This window comes from Eleginops maclovinus, chromosome 4, assembly GCF_036324505.1.
Source record: "Eleginops maclovinus isolate JMC-PN-2008 ecotype Puerto Natales chromosome 4, JC_Emac_rtc_rv5, whole genome shotgun sequence".
In the NCBI taxonomy this organism is placed as follows: domain Eukaryota; kingdom Metazoa; phylum Chordata; class Actinopteri; order Perciformes; family Eleginopidae; genus Eleginops; species Eleginops maclovinus.
This window is the reverse complement of record NC_086352.1, coordinates 13947001-13967800: the sequence shown is the minus strand read 5'-3', so window position 1 is coordinate 13967800 and position 20800 is coordinate 13947001. Positions and strand designations below refer to the sequence as shown.

The 20800-nt window shown below is 39.1% G+C and overlaps 1 protein-coding gene across 1 annotated transcript in view; it reads right to left on the bottom strand.

Annotated features, from left to right (window-relative positions):
- Nucleotides 1–20800, bottom strand: part of LOC134862870 (CUB and sushi domain-containing protein 1-like) — a 343579-nt gene that overhangs the window by 242757 nt on the left and 80022 nt on the right. Inside the window, exon 2 of the mRNA XM_063880971.1 lies at nt 18647–18863. Coding sequence (XP_063737041.1) covers nt 18647–18863 — 217 coding nt within the window. The remainder of the gene's footprint in view (nt 1–18646; nt 18864–20800) is intronic.

The following is a 20800-nucleotide window of genomic DNA, read 5'->3' as shown; positions in this document are numbered from 1 at the left end:
GCCATCTCTTCACACTGCCCTCTCTTATCCTTTTTAGTCTGCACACACACACCCACACACACACATAGTGGGGCAAAAAAAGTATTTAGTCAGCCACCAATTGTGCAAGTTCTCCCATTTAAAAAGATGAGAGAGGCCTGTAATTTTTATCATAGGTACACTTCAACTATGAGAGACAGAATGGGGGAAACAATCCAGGAAATCACATTGTAGGATTTTTAATGAATTAATTGGTAAATTCCTCGGTAAAATAAGTATTTAGTCACCTACAAACAAGCAAGATTTCTGGCTCTCACAGACCTGTAACTTCTTCTTTAAGAGGCTCCTCTGTCCTCCACTCGTTACCTGTATTAATGGCACCTTTTTGAACTCGATATCAGTATAAAAGACACCTGTCCACAACCTCAAACAGTCATACTCCAAACTCCACTATGGCCAAGACCAAAGAGCTGTCAAAGGAGACCAGAGACAAAATTGTAGACCTGCACCAGGCTGGGAAAACTGAATCTGCAATAGGTAAGCAGCTTGGTGTGAAGAAATCAACTGTGGGAGCAATTATTAGAAACTGGAAGACATACAAGACCACTGCTAATCTCCCTCGATCTGGGGCTCCACGCAAGATCTCACCCGTGGGGTCAAAATGATCACAAGAACGGTGAGCAAAAATCCCAGAACCACACGGGGGGACCTAGTGAATGACCTGCAGAGAGCTGGGACCAAAGTAACAGAGGCTACCATCAGTAACACACTACGCCGCCAGGGACTTAAATCCTGCAGTTCCAGACGTGTCCCCCTGCTTAAGCCAGTACATGTCCAGGCCCGTCTGAAGTTTGCTAGAGGGCATTTGGATGATCCAGAAGAGGATTGGGAGAATGTCATATGGTCAGATGAAACCAAAATAGAACTTTTGGTAAAAACTCAACTCGTCGTGTTTGGAGGAGAAAGAATGCAGAGTTGCATCCAAAGAACACCATACCTACTGTGAAGCATGGGGGTGGAAACATCATGCTTTGGGGCTGTTTTTCTGCAAAGGGACCAGGACGACTGATCCGTGTAAAGGAAAGAATGAATGGGGCCATGTATCATGAGATTTTGAGTGAAAACCTCCTTCCATCAGCAAGGGCACTGAAGATGAAGCGTGGCTGGGTCTTTCAGCATGACAATGATCCCAAACACACCGCCAGGGCAACGAAGGAGTGGCTTCATAAGAAGCATTTCAAGGTCCTGGAGTGGCCTAGCCAGTCTCCAGATCTCAACCCCATAGAAAATCTTTGGAGGGAGTTGAAAGTCTGTGTTGCCCAGCGACAGCCCCAAAACATCACTGCTTTAGAGGAGATCTGCATGGAGGAATGGGCCAAAATACCAGCAACAGTGTGTGAAAACCTTGTGAAGACTTACAGAAAACGTTTGACCTCTGTCATTGCCAACAAAGGGTACATAACAAAGTATTGAGAGGAACTTTTGTTATTGACCAAATACTTATTTTCCACAATAATTTGAAAATAAATTCTTTAAAAATCAGACAATGTGATTTTTTTCTGATTCTCTCTCATAGTTGAGGTGTACCTATGATAAAATTACAGGCCTCTCTCATCTTTTTAAATGGGAGAACTTGCACAATTGGTGGCTGACTAAATACTTTTTTGCCCCACTGTACAAACACTTGCAGTACTGTGCAGGAAGAGGTGAGTGTATAAACTATAATATAAACAACGTTGTTTAATACAATAAACCAGAAGTCTGCATTCCTCAGTCATTGTTCAATGTGTGTGTTTGTGTGTGTGCATGATGTGGCATCTTTCCTTTTTTGAACCCTGAGAGTTGACAGATGTGTCTCTTTCACCCCTTCATCTCTTCTGTTTTGTCTTCTCTTCTGAAATCATCAGTTTTGTATCATTCTCCTGCCTTTTTTCAATTTCCACTGCTTTCCAAGGGGAATGGCCCAGATTTAGTTGAAATTTAAAATGAAAAGTTTTTAATCCAAACATAAACATCTATTCTTTAAACTTAAAGCTCAGTTTCAAGATATGAATTTTGTGCAGAGACAGAAAGCAGGCTGAATTTACTTTTAATCTTTTGAATTAGAAAAAGATGAAAAGCATAGGAAGAAACAGTGATTCGCTAATCGCTGTGTGACGCTAATCCGTCAGCTGTCAATCGACCATCTCACAGTCAGTTACTAAAGCAATCTTGTGGTCCTCTGCAGCAAAAAAACACTCTTTACAAATTCAAAGTCAGGCCAGGTAATGTGCTGCAATTGGCCAGAGGACTAAAAATATGCAAAGCATGCTGACTCAACGGATGATATGAGACTTAGTTCAGTTTTTGGAAACTCTACTACTTGCCTACAGAAAAACTAGCTTATGGATGCCTTTTCATGTCCCTGCGAACAGTTTGTAGGCATGTCCACGGGTGAGATTGCTGAGCTCAATTCATGGGAGTAAAGATAAAGTCTGCTTAAAAGGTAAATACACTTTTCTGAGCACTGAACTTTTTCACAAATACAGGCAGAAATCCTAATATGTTGATTGATATTTGAAGGGTTTTGTATTTTTTACAGTATTTTATTAACATGTGCAGTTATATAATGCCTCTTTCACGCATGTATTTAGACCGTGACCTTATATGGACATTAGGAAGGAGTATGTGAGAATGCAAATGTCCATTGTCCAAGGCATTAAGACTAAACCTTAAACAGACTTTACCTACCAGATCCCTAGTAATACATTTGTGTGTTGTTGGATTAAACCCTTGTGTCAATAGAGCTGCACACACATTGTCTGGAGAATTCACAGTGAGTGCATGCACATGTTAAAGGCATTTTTATCACGGCTGGCACAAAACAGGAACAAATCTAAACATATGTGGTTGAAGGAGAAGGGCCATGGCACGAAGACACCTATAAAGGATGTCGAACTATAGAGTCAATAAGATTCAGATAATTCTGCCTGTGAGGGCAGAAACCAAAATCATCAGGAAAATCAAGTAAGACCACATAAACATTATTTAGGAACACGTTATGAGCCAACTACGGGGCCGTGTTGCACGTCATGTCTCATTTACACCGTTCCCAGGCACCAACCCTCGCCAAAGTATTTCCAATAAGTCAGAAAGCTTCTGATATGAATAATCTCCTGTTGTGTGCTACATGTGTGCAAGGGACACCTCAGACAATGTCCAGACCTGATTCTCAAATCATTATTATTTGTTATATAACAAAATGGCTGTGCTCCATATACTGTAGATGTCAGTGGTTGTATTTTGAAAACAAACAATCCAGATACTAATGACTGAGAACCTCACAAATTGACAGAGAAAAAAAAACGCCAACTCAAACACCTACTCACACATGCATGTGTGGACACATACACTCACACAAACAAACCGGCAGCAACCACAGAATAAATGTTCCAATCACCCACAATGCTAGCAACCCACATAAGCAAATCTGACATTTAAATACTCCCACCATACTGTCTTCCACGGTCCCCAAACATTTGACTATATCTAAGAATTAAACCTTGAAGTCAAAATACGGACTCAAACTTTGTTCACAAAGACTTGAGCTTGTTTGCACACCCTGAGGAGGTCAAAGACAGATAATGTGTGAGCATTATGATAGATGGGGGAACATTTGCTCATACAAAACCCTCCACTGAGCTGATTAAAAGTAAAGGTCTGTGGCAGTACCAAACAATATCAGCCTATAGTCTTAATAGTGAGATAAAAATGCTGCACAGTTATATCTGTGTCAGTGACATCCAGCTCTACGCCCACATTGGACCCTGAGATGTTACACTTACACGCCTCTCACCAATGCTGTGCTAATAATTTGCCACGTGTAATCGGTTATTAATGCATATTACTCAACAAAGAAGATCACATAGGCCATGGGAGTCATTTTGACATGGCAAGAAGGCATAAGTGTAAATAATAAATGAGTGCTTTTATTTATTTGCTGTGCATGTTGGCCCACTATCATGACTTTATTAGACACTTACCATTGATACTTGTATTAGTAGCCCCTGTGTCTGCCCTGAATAAAAGCACATCGCAGCTTCTATTATTTCAACAATCATAATTAAAGCTCAAGTTGTTTACTGGATGCCACAGCGGGTACCCAAGTTCAGGAGTGAATAGTCACACCTTTCTCAAACTTTACCGATATGCCAGCAGTAATCAATTTGCTGGCTTTTTGTTTTATTATGTTGATTCAGATAAGTGATGTGGCAGATTTGTATTGGCGTGTTACATTTATATTGTTCAGTACTTATCTGTCCATTACTAAGTGCAACAGCTAGCCCCCTGTGGCTAAAAGAAGAAACACAGAAGTCCCATAATCCCAGGGAAGCCACAGCTTTCACTCACCCCAGAGGGTGGCAGAGGGAAACCACTATCAGCCCCTTTGCCAAGCTCACACGTCTCCGACCAGACTCTCACTTAATGCAAATCCTCACATCCAAATCCCAGCATGGCATCGAGACAATTGAACTCCCAAATGTTGGAGAATCACAGCTAATCTCTCACACTTTGTTTTGTATGAACCAGTGAATACATCACTTAGTACCTTTCATCTCAGAATAAAACAATTTAAAATACTACTTTTTTAGTCTTAGAGCAGGAACTTCTCAATATAAGGAACTAGGGATGGTAAATAACAGTATTTTAACTACTACTATCAGTTCATGGGACAGTAAAAATTGGTAAATGAAAGCAAAACATGATCAAATTAAAGACTAATAGATTGAAAAAGAGATGAGATTAGTATTGAAAAGTGTTCGATTTACTGAAACAAAATATAAGGACCAACACGGTTTCATCCCATGATGTGTTCTACATCCTATATATGTATGTAGTATATACTGTATATATATATATACAAATATATGTATTCAAAAGTTGCCTGCAAATAACTAAACATTCTGTCTCTAGTTATTTCGACGCAACATCTGAACAACAATCAAAGAATTGACCTATTATGGAGGGAGAAGAAATCACAACGTTTTCAATGAACAAAACACTTAAGACTAGGATCTAAAAAGCACTTCAAAAAATGACCATGATGATACAAAGTTTCCTTAACCTACACTCTCAGATTTCAAGAGTCATTATTTTGTATGAATGATGAATCAGTACTTTTGGTCGGCCATTTAGAAAAAAGTTTGAAGAATGAAAATAGTTCTTATTCCTGGATGTATGAATAAAACGGAGAGCTAGAGAGTGGAGAGCATCATTTGGGTTTTACCTTGGATATCAAAGCGCTTTCCTCTATGTACTTTGTATCGTATAATAATAATAATACATATTTTTGGAGGCATTTCAAACTCTGGCTTTTTATCAGCCAGGCTTTACACCTTGATGTGTCCAAAACAAACATTTTTTTCCCCCTGTATTTTCAGGAAGTGTAGATTCCATATTACCACTCAGCAAACACCCAAAAGGAGCAAAAAACAGTAGGTTTTTCTGGAGAAATGCCAGCTCAGATGTTTTACAAATGACAGCCAGCCATTCAGCCAGCAGGTTAGTCAGTCAGCCAGTGAGCAGGGGAGTGCCAGGGGCCTTGTGTCTAAATGCCTGTGCACATAACATCTTATGATGTATGATGTTTTGAAATGCAAAATATGAATCAAGCGCTATGCCTAAGGGATAGAGCTAAGTAAGAAAGCATTAGGAATTGCTGTTTCTACAGTATAGATCTGACTGTTGCCTTGTACACTCAAGAGTGTCACAATTTACATGTACTGTATCTCAGGTGATAATATAACCCTGTCTCCTGGTGGAAATACTAATGTGCAATGAGTAATTAAGTTATTCCTGTAGGTAACTCATGGTTTGAGTTTACCTCAGTGCAGGTGGATAAGCATGCAGGCCTGTTACAAACGGCTGCCACATCACTGATATATTGACGTTGACGCAGATGATAGTGAGGACAGCGCTAGCAGAAATATCTATTTGTATTTATTTATTGGAGTTTAGCTTTTATTTTGATTCTATTTTGATAATTATTTTATATCCCATTGTCATTTCTAAATGCCTTACACATTCCAATCCAAGCATTATACATGTTTACTTTTCACATTTTAAACTTTGACAACAGCTGTGACATTAAAATGAATGTGATAACAGTCTATTAAAAGTAGCACTGTCAAACAAGTTGCATCTTACAAACTGAAGAGCAGCATTGAAACATTTAAGAGCCATTAATATTGAGATTCACTTTAGGAAAGACAGGTTTATGACAGGAATACAAAAATATGGCTCATAAATATTGCATTACTTTAAAAGGAGTTAGATTTAATTGAAAATGAGGAAAACAAACAAGTAAACATACTAATTAAACAACAAAAATGAATTGCACAACAACATGTTATTTTTCCTGCTGCTCTGATCTCAATCAAGCTTGGTCCTTATTTTAATCAAAGGCCTCTTTTTGTACTACAGCTGTCAATCACTTGTCTGGGAGTTAGCTACACCTGTAACAACCAACAGCTGCTACACTCATCCAATTAAAACACAGCAGCAACAGACAAACAAACTAATTAGAAAAAGAAACAAAGAGACGGTCTGCAACACAAAATATACTGTATCTCCAGAAGCTGTTTTGTTTATGTTGCATTTATTACTTTCTGTGAGATCAAATACTGTAGCTCTGGGCGGTCAGTACCATGCACTCATTATTTTACAGGATCTTCACTTTGTTTTAAGTTTCTTCCTGCAGCAGAATTTGCAGAAAGTGATAGTACACAATGACATCAGTGCAGGGTGAGGTGAGGTGCAGCCATAACCATGATGTTTAGTCTGTTTAGATACGAGACTAACTTTTAACCAGACAGGGCAGTGAAACACAGCTTTTTCACCCGGTATAACTCAATATATATATATATATAAACAAACATATTTTCCAGTATAACTTGTGTCTGATTAGATCTGATTTACTGGCATAGCTAAATATAAAGCAGCTTCACAGCTGTAACAAACACTTTAGTAGATATGAATGGCACAGGAAGGTGATGCTTTGTTATTCTTGTTCATTCTTGTTAGTCTGGAAGTTTGTCACCTCCTGTGCACAGAAATAATTGCCTGCCAGTATCTACAAATAGCAGCAGAATATCATATGGGTAGAAAGAAGAACACAAGAATAGCGGCAATGTATTGTTTTAAAAGAAAGTGAATGACACCGCTGTTGGAGGCCGATGCTCATGGTGAACTATTCATGTACGCTTATGTTATTCGCATTGCTTATCCAGTAGTGCTGTGTTTCAAATTGTCATATTTATTTGTGTTGATCCCTCTTCTGTTTTCTGTCTTTTGGGATGAGATCAGTTTTGGTAACCTGTGGAGATATGTTCTTTTTATTCTTTACTTTTTTATCTTCTTGTTGTCACTTTTTAACCCTGTTTCTAGCATTTTTGCTTCAAGGTTTTACTACTGTGTAACCAAACTAAAGTACCAGTCTGATCAAAAAAAGAAAAGGTCCAGGGTGCTAGTTCAGATAACTGTAAGAAAGATGTTATTTTTAAGATTTTAGGTGCAAAAGAAAAAAGTTTTTAAAAAGTAAGAAAGGTTTCAGGCAAAAAAAACATTTATTCAAACACAAGCCCTGACACGCTCACAAAAAGCCTCCTCAGAAAGAGGCTGTTTTTCAGGTTGTTAACTAAGCTTGGTTGTGTTTACGGCTATTTTTTAAAACACTCTAAGTTGTTACAATAATGGTTTTTACTATTTACAGAATGCCTTGGACAATTCTTGCTTTTGAACTAGTACGTCTGATAACTCACTGATGTGAAACTTCTGTGACATGGCTGATTTACGCTAAATTAAACTTTTACTGCAGATGTCTGAATAAAAGTGACTGGATTTTAGATAGGTAGCTACATATATAAAACAGCATAACTCAAGAACTGTGCTTGTGTGTGTACAGTAAGTGTGTCTAGCCACTGGCATACAGATGTATTTCTTTTCATTCCCTCTTCTTCATATGGTGTCACTCGGCTCGTCTCCATCTCTGTTCCTACCTGTAACTTTATATGTCTATTGCTTCATCTTTCCTTCTGTATCCCCTCCCCCCCCTGCTGTGTCCCAGCAGTAACAGGTGTTCAGTGAGGCAGGAGGCCTGCGGATCTAAATGTTCTCATCAGTCCAACGGTCCATCCCAACAGCTGAACGCAGCATCAGTCCTCAGCCTGCTCCAGCAACCGTACCTCCTGCCGGTCACTTTCATTCTCGGCAACAGCATACACATTCATTTTTCTGCTGACAAAATATTCCCTGCTACTTTGGAATCTGGGGTATGAACTAGTTTTTCTGAATATGTCAAAAGCCGAGGGTGTCTGTAAATTGACAGGAATACCAACAAACCACAATAGCTTTAAAAAAATATTTGCAATAAAAATGTTGTGCTAAAATAATACCACAAATGTCATGCCATACTATTTATTAATAACTAACGGTGATCATTTGGTCAATCAGCAATTAACAACAATGAAACAATACACATACCATACATTTACTGCATTCAGATTCTGGTTTTGCATCTTTTATCCATTTCATTACGTCACTGTAAATGTAACATATTCTGGCTTCTGACCTTGGGCCCATGGAATTGTGAAGCTGCATGTTTAACTATTGTCTACTGACTTTTTTTATGGACTGCATGATTAATTGATTGACCATAAAGGTATGTTGATGATATCAGTAATTGTTAACTGCAGCCCAATAAAACAAAACAAGGCTTGCACTAAACACACACAGCTCACCAGCCCAGGAGCAACGGAAACTGCTTATTCAGCCATGTGTTGGCAAAAAAAAGTGATTGCCTGGAACATAATGAGCATTCAGACACGCAGCAGAGATGTGGATTATGCTACATGAGCAGGTTGGGAAGCCTCTATGCACATATTGATGTTTTTTTCCGTGCTGTAAAACAGGTTGGAATTTACTGTAACTGCTAGATGCAGCTGCCATCCTCCAAAAGAATAAAGCTACCGACTTTTTAAAAGCCACCTTTCATTCCCACTGTAGGAGGAGTGTTTGTAAAGCTAGTCAAAGCAGTCTTCAGCGGAGTGCTCCTTTAAGCCCACACGGACAAATATAACTCCAGATTTAAGTGGTGTTAGCTACTGTGTGGCTTCAGTGCTCAGTTGGACAGACAGTTGAAAAAATGTATAAACAAAAGGATTTAAAAATAAATCTAAATGCTTATTCTTCAGAAACCATGCATATTCTTTTTACTTTTCATCTCCGTTGAACTCTTATCTTACTTTCTGATGTGTTGGTGACAAGTCGAAGCAGCTTAGAGAATTATCAAGAATACAAAGAGACACAGACAGACGGACAGACCCACCAACCGCAGAGGGACTTAGTTCTACTAGCTTTAGCATCATGTGTGTGTGTGTGTGTGTGTTTTCTGGTCCTATGTCTCTTTCTCTGTATCCTTTTGTCTCCCTCTCTCCTCCCCTAGCAGCCCTACCTTCTCTCTCTCCTCTTTCTTCCTCTCTTCACTTCTCTCCTTACTTCCCTAGCAGTAGTCCTGGATTAGTTCCATTGCCTGGTTATCTAGTGTTGGCCTATTTTTCTAAGAAAAGTGTATTTCTTTTCCTCCGATGTTACTGGGGGTAGCCTGAGTTTGTGTGGGTGTATGAGTTTGCTTAGAAGATGTTGCCTAGAAATGTTTTGTTTTGTGACAAGAGTTGAAAAGGTACCTTTGTGAATGTTCTTAGTTTGTTTTAATTGTGGTCAGTATCCAAACTTTATCGGGATTCATTGTTAGTTTGACACTTTTTTATTTTAACCGTTTGGCTCTGTTAGCTGTGTTACTGTAACATCAAAATTAAGACCTCAAATAGAAGCTGAAGCAACAGAAAGGAACTTTAACACATATCATACTATTACTGAAAGGGAGTTTATACAATAATAACCTTGTAAAATAGAAAAATCAAGCTTGGAATGAATTGGGATGAATTCAGCTCAAATCTTACTGGATAAACTATTATTGCTTTTTCTTAATAAACAGTTTTTCCTTTTTTGTTGTCTTTCTTACGCCTACCCACCAGCTGCCTATGAAAGCAATTGTTTTAATAATACGGCTCTATTTAAGCAGCAGCAAAAATATCAAATGTACATTTCTGAGTTATTCAGAAATGTTGTTGACATTATAACCCCCTCTCTCTTTGCTCAGTGCTATTATTATTCAAGCTACAGTGAATGAATAAACACTTATGGTTAGCAGCTTGACAAAAAAGACAAAACATGAACGATTGAAACTGAGAGGTGAGGAGCACAGCAGAGTCTGAGGCAGTGTAGAGAGGAGAGAAGCAGAGAGGAAAGGTTTGACAGCAACAACAATTGACCAGGGAAGTTGGTGACCAATGAAGCAAAACGTGTGTGTGTGTATGTATGGGCATTAACTGCACTTCAGCGTGTGTATGCATTGTGCAGTATGAAGAAGGTATAGCTGACCTTTTTCTCTGTCCTACACACAAACTCTGTGTCTGGATTTCTCATCAATGGTGGACTGTTTATGTACGTCCTCACTTATTCTACCAAATATTTGATCATTATAACTATAATGAATATGATAAACAAACACGTTTTTTAGTCAAATGATGTTTGGTTGCTGAAAATGCCTATGCATGTTGTTTCCAATACCACACACAGAGTGTAACTGTTGCCATTCTATTGGTTGCATAATTTGAATCATTTGTTTGCCTTTTCTGAGACCAGTTTCATTGTTGAGAGTTTGTTTGAGTTGTATTTGTGCATCACGTCATTTGGTTCTGGTTGAGGGACTTTTATTTTGGAAGCTCAGTTGGGCTGCTCTTCAGGGGACACCAGCGGGCGAGCAGCTAGCACAGTATATGCCAGTGAAAATAAGAACCGAACAGATTTGAAGGATAGTAGGGAAGACCCAGAGACAATTCCCTTTTTGTAGCATGCAGCCAAGAGGTATTTTTGTTTGTCAGTCTGTATTTTGCTCGTTGAAATGTTGGGTCCACATGCAGTGCATGATGTTGTTTTATGTTACGCTAACGTGATTTCTATATGTTCTGTGTTAGTTTTCACGGTGAAGTTGGAGAGAAGACTTCAATAAACCAGTAGCAAGAAAACCAACTGTGTTTGCCTGTGCTGCGAGGGAGTTACACGGAGCAACATTGTCAAATCATTGTTGAATAGTATAGAACTCATAAAATGCATTGGCCAAGAATATTTTCACACCGAGAACAGATAACAGAGTGCTCTTATTCAGATTAGCATTTAAAGTAAGAATGGAAATGGTCTATCTCTATCTGTAAATCCTATAATCCAATAATCCCATCACATTTCTGAATTCTGTAAAGAGAGTTCGCCCAAAATGAAGCAAAGTGATGCGAGATGCTCAAAATAAAGAGGATGTTGGAGTACCATTTCAGTGCTGGTAAGAAAAGCAGCACAAAAGTAGAGGAGTATTAAAGGATAGGATCAGGTCAAGGATATTGCTTTCAAGCCTTTTTGTCAGCCACATTCCCATAATGACATAGACAGCGTCATTGGTTTCTGAAACTGTTCGTCAAATAATGAACACATGTGCTATTTAAGCATTAAGCAGTCCAAGTAAGTCAAATAATGTTGGTCTATTAATGACTTAATAGCCCTTTGCGTTTCCACAAACAATGTGGACTTTCCGAGTTGCGGAAGTAGTTTAAGGTCTCCTTTGAATGCACAGGACAATCGGCTGCAGTACTATTTGTGTGTGTGTGTGTGTGTGTGTGTGTGTGTGTGTGTGTGTGTGTGTGTGTGTGTGTGTGTGTGTGTGTGTGTGTGTGTGTGTGTGTGTGTGTGTGTGTGTGTGAATTGCTGATAGGAGCAGTTTCAAAGTGTGCTATAAACGTGGCACCATGTGTTTGTTTTTATAGCTAAAGCCCTATTGTAGGTCGCTCTGGATAAAGGTGTCAGCTAAATTAATGTAATGGGATGGAAAGTATATAACTTTTACTTAGTTGCTTTGATTAAACACAGCCATAATAAGGGCCATAATTGATGTCCTCCATAATTAAATGTCACAGAACGCAGGTGCATGTTCTCACATTCATACACACATGCACGAGCCAATAGATAAGCGTGAAAACGCACAGCCTCATATTCAGACATGCACCTGACGCACTCAGGCCTGTGCTCAGTCGACACATTGATTAATGTATTCATTTAAAGAGCACGAGAACAGAAATAATTACAGTATATGAGATGCGTATTTCCACACATATATAGTTTATTAAATATTGCTAGGCTATCCAGCAGCTTTGTATAAATAATGCAGTGTGCAGAATAAACACATTTCTCTGACCACTGCAACAAGTGCCAAATCAATTGTGATCCAAACCATCAAGTGGAAGAGGCAAGCATTTTTATTTGAAGATTTCATGAATAGTTGAAATAATTAATATGCCACAAATCTTTCCTCTAACTGCTGGGAACATGCAAAGGAGTTGCTCTTTAGTTGGCATGTTCTTGATCATCATTGTGCTTGTTAATGTTAGATTGCTGACCTACATAATGTTGGAAACCTTTTAATTCCCTTAGATAGGGTACTGCAGTCTTATCTCCATATGCCAACTATTCTACCAGAGAAATGTATTGATATTGTATATTTAAGCAGTTTGATGTTTGGTTGCTAATTGTAGTTCAAAGGATTTCCAGTTTTAGATTTTCTTAAAGGTACAAGGAAAACAAATATCAACAATAATACTAAATAATTGGATCAACATACAGTAGGAAGATTGAAGCAGCTTTTGTAAGCCAAAAATCTATTCCAAACTTTGTCTGAAGCTTACATAAAGCTCAGCAGTCCCAAAGGTGGGCATATCCCACATGTAATGTCTTTTGTGTCAAATTCAGCCTTTCAATTAGACATGTTTTTTTTCTTCTAGATATCCACATGATTTGCCCTAATTATCTGATGTGTAATTTTGTTTTTGGATAAACTTTTCAATGTGTTTTACACAGAAACCGTTTACTGTGGATTTCCTCTTTCAGTTACATTGAAAGATCATTAAAAAAGAGGGAATTAGAGCATGACGTGTACTTCTGTAAATGGTATTAAGTTCTATATTTTATTTGTAATACTATGTGCATTCCTTTTATTTAATGGTGTTCTTTTTGTTCATCTCTATCTATACTCTGCTGTAACAATGTCAATTTCCCCTTTGGGGCACGAATAAAGGAATTCCGGTTCAGATTCGGAAAACCTGTTTCTATATTTATCTTTTCTATTTATCTCCAACATTTGTTTGTGCTGTCACCTGACTAAGACAAAAAACCTTGAAGATAGTTTATCTTGGCTCCACAAGAATCCCTAAATAATATTTTTGTAGATGAAAACTTGTAATGCATACTAGATACAACCAAAACAACACGTGTTAGAATAAGTGAGATTTTTTATCTAAAATCCCTGCAATATGTTTGAAATTAATTCTGAAACAAGTTTAGCAAGGTTATAGTTTTACTTACTGACGGATAACAATGAATGTTACTATTAACATAGTGTCAGTGAAGACATAATAGCAGTCCAGGAGTAGGTTTGGGTTGTATGTAGAGTTTTTCTTAAAACGACAGCATGGTTCTCAGTATAACTCCCCCCTGAATAAATAAAGGCATAAGGAATGAGATACACAGAAGTGGATTTTTAGTGTGGATAGTATTTGAACTTGAGGAGGGTAAAAGTGTTTGCACCCTGCTCTAAATAAATAGTATGGCATGAAGTTTGTGATTTTCTGAGGAACTCATTAAATCTCTGGAGTGTCGGTCACATACAGAGTGAAACATCCACCTACATCAAAAAGGTATCACTTAACTATCCAAGTGGAGCTTGACAAACCACTTCTGCCAACGTCTCATGTTCAGCAGATACTCTGTGGGCCGCAGACACAGGACCCGCAGGGCACATGACATTACGAATGTCAATGGTTTGCCCTGCTGTACCATCTGACCTGACTACATAATGACTCTTTCTGGCTTTGAGAAACTAAGTAGTAAATTCAAGGAACATTTTAAAAGAGAACATCTATGTTTTATCTTAGAAGGAATACTGGTTCATATGTAGGTCAGAAACCAAAACCATTCACACAATTACGAGTGTCTTTGGGCATTGGCTCTAAGAAATGTATAACAATTACATAACTAGAACTAGAGTTTCATATCTGACGCCCCTATTGGAAGGACAATATCCTTTATCCCAAAAACGTTGTTACTAAACATGTTGAAAATGTTTTCTTGAAAGGCGACAACAATATGGTTTAGTTAGGACGGTAAAGCTCATGTGTTGGGTTATTTTAATTACCATGTGAATGGTAGAGACACATTGTGGTTTGGGTTAAAATGAAAACATCGCTAAGGAATGGAAGCTTTCTACTTCGTAGAAAAGCCCAGATGTGTGTGATTTGTAATAGAAATTGGGGAAAATGTTAAGGTTTTGTTTTACTTTCTCAGAGACAGAAACTATTGAATGACTGAGGACTACTTTTATGTATTTGATGTAGTCTGGAGTTATGTCTTACAGCAATATCAGGCTGTCTGGGTTAGTTGTTGAGTCACTTTCGGATCGAATAATGTGATCATGATCCCATAGGTAAGGGGCTTTTTCCGAGCTTTAGGTTAGGCCCACAGTTCAATACTTTAAAAACCCCTGACAGACTGCCAGTCTGGATTGGGGAACGAACAGCTTACTCTCGATTTAAAGTCTGACGTTACGATGTCCGTGAATGTGAGCGTCAATTTCATATTTAACTTTCTTCTAATCTTCCCAACTAATGACCACCATTAGCAGAATAGCCCTGTACAGCTTAATCTTGAATGTTCAAATCTATATAGCAGACGCACCAATGCCCAACTATACAATCACTACTTTCACAGTGGGATCTGGATCTGAAATGAAATGCTTGTGCTGTCGTAACTGGTAGAGGACTTACAAATAGCTTCCCTTAATACAGGGAAAATGACAAACTGAAGTTTAAAATCTTCTACCCTTAAGGTTGTGTTTCAAAGGAAAATTACCCGAAAATGATGAAGGACACTTAACACGGGCAAGAGACAATATTTCAGAGACCAGTTCCTCCGCAATAATCTTAATTGTCTTTCCCAGGGAGGCATGACTATTATCAAAGTGACAAACAATACAAATGTAAAGTGATACTAAATTTCAAGTCTATTTTTTGAGTATAGCTCCCTCTGAACCTGTGGGCTTGAGTGATGACTACTTTTCTTGTTCACTGATGAAAAAAAGTATTAAAAAACTTCTCCTATGGCACTTTATGGCAGGCAGTGGTTCCTGTATGAGGGAAGATTTTCAATTTCAGAAATAAATATTTTCACACTGTTGACATCACTCATCAGAGTGAGTGGGATGGAGCAGAGTTACCGCTGCTGACGCACAGCTGGGGCTGGTGAGAAGAGGCCACAGATGCCGGGTCAGCTCTTCTCTCTATATATGAGATATCAGCATTCCCCACACACAGGGTCTGAGGGCAGTTGGAGGGGTGGCTGCGAGAGAAAGATATATCCTGCCTCTTCCGTGCTCCTCTTTGTGAACAAAGAGAGGGCAGTCAGCTACTCTTGGCTTCATCCCACTGTCCATGTGGGAAGCCTGATGGGCTCATATCAGCAAGTCATTTCAGCCAGCGCTGAGAGGAGGAGGGTTTTAAGTCAACTGGTTGACCACTGCCCCTCATATAGCTTAGACAGAGAAAAAGCAGCAGCAGGATTGTTGGAATAAGCTCTAATGTTTAGTAAAAAAACACAATTTACAATCTAATAAGCAAAGAGAGGGTGGTGAGTCGTGACTCGAAAGCTACTGACACTCAGCTAGAGCTGGAATCCCTATAAGCTGGGCTGAAGCTTTGCCCGCCATGACACTCACCAGGGAGACCCTGCAGGCACAAAAGAAGGCCGACGTGGGGGTCTCATTTCAGCACTAGGCTGCCTGTCCTCAGTCATGTCCACACCATTCACAGAAGTGCTAACATCAACAGAGGAGCTGAGCCGAGAAGAGAATGAGCACCACAGCTCCCAGCTTCGTCACTTGCTCTAAATGACAGCGGGAATGGGTTCACTGCGAGTGCTCACTGCACCTAATGCCAGCAACTCTAGAAGAAATGAATTCTCTACTTTTTCATGGATCTTTAACATTTCAGGGTCGGCAGCAGAACAGTAGAAATACAGCTGGTATATTTAGTTGGGTATCCAATAATGTGAGTGCTAAATAACTCCTGGACTAATTAACACCTTAACACCCGTTACAGGGCTGACAAGCTGGAGAAGGGTTGCAGCTTCCACATCCACCTTTTAAAGTGAAATAATGTAATCCAGGTGCTATAATAGGCTGCTGCTAACGCTTGAGAGGTCTGCCTATGAGGTGATGCTGCTGGAGTTAGTAAAAACAGCAAAAAGTATATCAGCAGTTATTTCACAGGGGCACATTGTTGTCTCGCTACGCAGGTGAAGGAGCAATAAACAGCAATTGATCTGAGAATGGCAAAAAGGGCCAGACACAGGTGAGTCAACGGCGGTACAGTAACTTTGCTGTTGTCACGCCACCGCTGTAGTTCTAAAGAGCAATGGCAGCTTTTGGAGCATGAGTAATTTCACTTCAAATAAATCCTGCAGTTGGCACACTCTGGTGAAACCATTCCAGCAGAAGCACGCGCAGAGAACTTCAAAACACATGCCATTAGTAGTAGGGGGGGATCCAAGATGCAGCATTGTCTAAGGCTGTCTTCTGCTGAGGCTGGAAGAAGCCAGTGTTTTCCACTTTTTTGATAGACTGTGGACCTTTTATGAGGGTAAGGATATTTTAAAATGCAATGCTTCATCTGCACTTTGATTGCACAACAAGAGGTGAATAAGTTGTGCTCTCGTAAACATAGCTGCAGATTGCTGATGCACTAAGCACAGTCCGTCCAGCTGGGAATGTCCCTCTCCCCCCCAAGGAGACATTTCACAGACAAATTTGAACTTTACTTACTGAAAAATGACTTGAAAGAGAACACTTTGAAGCTTCTTATCAATCAGTGTTTTAACAAGTGGTCTCTTGAGCCTTATGTTGTAAGATCTTATGAGCTAATCACACCACGTTTCCCTGAGGCAAGCAAAACATAAGGCCAAACAAAACCCTCTTGGTGTTAGTGGCTTGTTGTGGATCTAAAAGACGAGCAATCTGTCAAACGAGAAGCATCACGCTGAACAGATGAGGGTGGTAGCACAGAGTAGAATTGAATTACCAAACAATCCTGATTGATACATCAAGGGCGAAAGGCTACTCACGCGCGGCAAACAAACATTACTCCTCACAACTAACAGTCTGAAAAAATAACCACCTGGACTAAAATAAGTTAAATTCAGTCACTGTTTTGACAGAGTTTAATACAGTATTTTAATCTTAAATACTGTGTGTGTGTGTGTGTGTGTGTGTGTGTGTGTGTGTGTGTGTGTGTGTGTGTGTGTGTGTGTGTGTGTGTGTGTGTGTGTGTGTGTGTGTGTGTTCCCTCTATATTCATTTAACACAAGTACAATTTTAACAAATGTCAGTTTTTACAGAAGCCTAAGCTTTGCATAAACTACAGAAAATGAAGGTGCTCTGTACTAACTGTGAGCCTCCTCACAAACGGTCCACTCAGTGTAGTCTACAGTCTGAACTATTCTTCTCCAGCCAGCGAAAAAAACTCAAACATTGACACATAATACAGCTATATCATGTTTTCAAGGAAAAACCCACTGTTATCCATAACCGCATCACCAACCTCTAACATCACTTGGTGCATTCCCAGCTCATCCCTCCTACACACAGCCGAGCACTATGAATAAGCTCCCCACAGTGTGCCAGCTTTGTGTGCTGTGCTGTATCTGCCCTTTCTGCATTTCGGGTGCAACCAATTCATTAATGACTAACAGTATATGTTCCTGCACATTTTTGTTGATCAAATGAAAACGCAGAGGTTTAAATGAAAACAGCATCATTTGAGGAATCAAGTTAGAAGTTTTTATAGCTAGAATCAAAGGATGAAGAAACTAATAAATATATATTCCAAAACTCCATATCCTACAACATGCTGTTACGTGTGTGGAGTGCAAGTGGTGTCTCCATATATTACAGGACTTTGATTGACCTCTCATGAAACACACACAAACTATACTGTATTCTCCAACAGTACACAAACAACCTGCATCGTTTTCATCTGAACTGTGCTTGCATATTTACAGGCATATATACATTATGATATAATCCAGAGGATGATGTTACTGATTACAGATTTAGAGTACAATGAAACAACCGTTTCAACCTTTACTATGTCAAAGTGTCTGTCTTGATAAATCTCCATTAATATTGAGAAACTCCCAATCAGAAATGAAAGAAAATGCTATTAAATGAATGCAGACACTCACTGTTCTTTTACTTCATAGTAACTGTGTCCTTTTCCATCTTGAGAGGGACAAGTATAATCAAATGTGATGTTGTCCAAATGTTGAGTGTCTGTTCAGAAGAAGTTGATGAGTAGAGATGGAGAAGAGGGTGCGCAACACTCAAACTGAGAGTGAGGGAGGTTTGAAGAGAAAGACGGCAGGGATAGAAACAGAAAAACAGATTGAAGACCCAACTGTAAATGAAATAATCATTTCTAACCTCATTTTTAGGTTGCCAGGTGACGGTTGTCCATCGTAAACTGATACAATATCAAAGTCTTCCTCCAGTGCCAGCGTGACGAAGGTTAGCTGGATTCGGTTCCTCTCCCCTGTTATTATCAGCCATGTACAGTTGGCGTAGTTGGGATAGCCGTGGGGGAAACCCGGCGACTCTATGCTGCCATTCAGTCCTTGGACGACACCACCACAAGATTCAGCTGGAAGAGAGAGATAGGGACAAAATCATATTAGAACATGAGGATCTCAAATCTGCATTAAAGTATATAATTCAGACGTAAAATCACGCGTTTCATTCCTGTCTTGCATACTTCAGATATTAAACAGATATTTCTATCCTGTGCCTTTTATCTTTCATGAGTGTACAGGTATTTACAGGATTTCAAAAGAAGAGTGAATTTAGATTCATGCCACTGCGATGAAAGTTAATTATACATGTTTATGTTATGTCTTCCTTTAAAAAAAAAGTGTGATGAGTGGTGTTGGGAAAAACTAACTGAGCACAGCTTAAAAGGTGTGCTATGTGCCAAGTCAATTGTTACTAGATAAAAAAGCCCCTTTCCTGGCTTGTAACACATGCCTCACAGCCTCCCATGACGCGGGAGCATATGCCATGAAAAGCTTTCATACAGTAATGCATATGAGAGCATGCTGTATATATTTAGATTTCAGGCTGCTAACCTTTAATCCTAGTGCTGTGATCCACTTAGCTCAAACCAGAGATAACTTGACACATACACCCTTACACACCTGCACAGATTACTGTACGATGTTGTTTTAAAAGCATATACCATTTCTTCCCAATGCTCACCCATAAAAATCCCATGAAATTAAATACTCCAACATAAAAATATGCAGGCTTTGCAATTTATACAATCCTAATATTGAACATAGCTTACATGTATGTCATTTACATGAACTACAAGAATTGCACATGCACCAATGAACGCATACAGACTAAGCCAGCTTACACAGAGAATATTTTCTAAGAGCAGTCCATCATCACAGCGAACATTAGCATTATAGTTATCGTGCTAAAATAGGGTCATGGTACTATAACTATCTTTATTACTATGCAACTAAAGAAACTGCTTGAACTTGTTTTAAAGTTAGAGAAACATCATTGCCATCTGATCAAATATTCATTCGTATGACGGGGGATATGGTCTGGTGTAGAGGCCAAGTACTCTCTTCTACCATCTTTGCATTTATCTGTGCTATCTCAGCAGTACTTTAGGCACTCAACAGTTCCACTGGGTGTCAGTCGCTGCCGACTACTAGCATATACATGCATGAGCGTATTTCACAGGGGACAGAGCAGCACCGACACATGCACAAAAGAACAGACTCTATACAGCTGGCTAGGTTTTGAAGAATTCATGAACAGCTTTTAAGTGTGAAGTTCAGCGAGAGACAAAAAAGGCAGTAAATGAATAATAAAGCAGCTCTTAAAGCAGCCAACAGCTATGTTAATATCTAACAAATCTGAGGGAAATCTTTACAGTCCTTGTAACTGCAGCAGATCAAATGAAACCAAAGCCTGAACTAAACAGAGCAGAACAAAACAATCCAGAGTGAAAAAGACAAGCACTAGCCAAAGAAAACAAAACTGACCAGATTAACAGTTCTGGCTCCCCAAGTAGCTTCAGTTAAACAAAATAATTATGCAAGATGAAAAAAGTACGTAATGGTTAAAATAGTGTAGTATCAGATGTTTAAGCCAAACACCAAGCCACATAGTAATAATATTAAAAACAAAGTCAATGTTTATGGATTCCCTTTTACAGTCCGTCACCTTTGAGTATCCACTTCTCTCTGCTCATTTACAAACTCTGTCTTCACTTCTCTTTTCCATATTTCATCCTCTGCTACTCTCTCCTCAAGAAACATGTTACACAGTGTACTCCTAAAGCAATTGCAATATACAGGACAAGTAGCACCGTGTGTGTGTGTGTGTGTGTGTGTGTGTGTGTGTGCGCGCACGTGTAGGTGTGTGTTAGAGAGTAAGGGAGAGAGTGTCGGTAGCCAGCAGTAATTGTTTCTCAGATAGTGAAGGCAATTGATTTATTAACCTTTATCATCATGAACACACACACACACACACACACACACACACACACACACACACACACACACA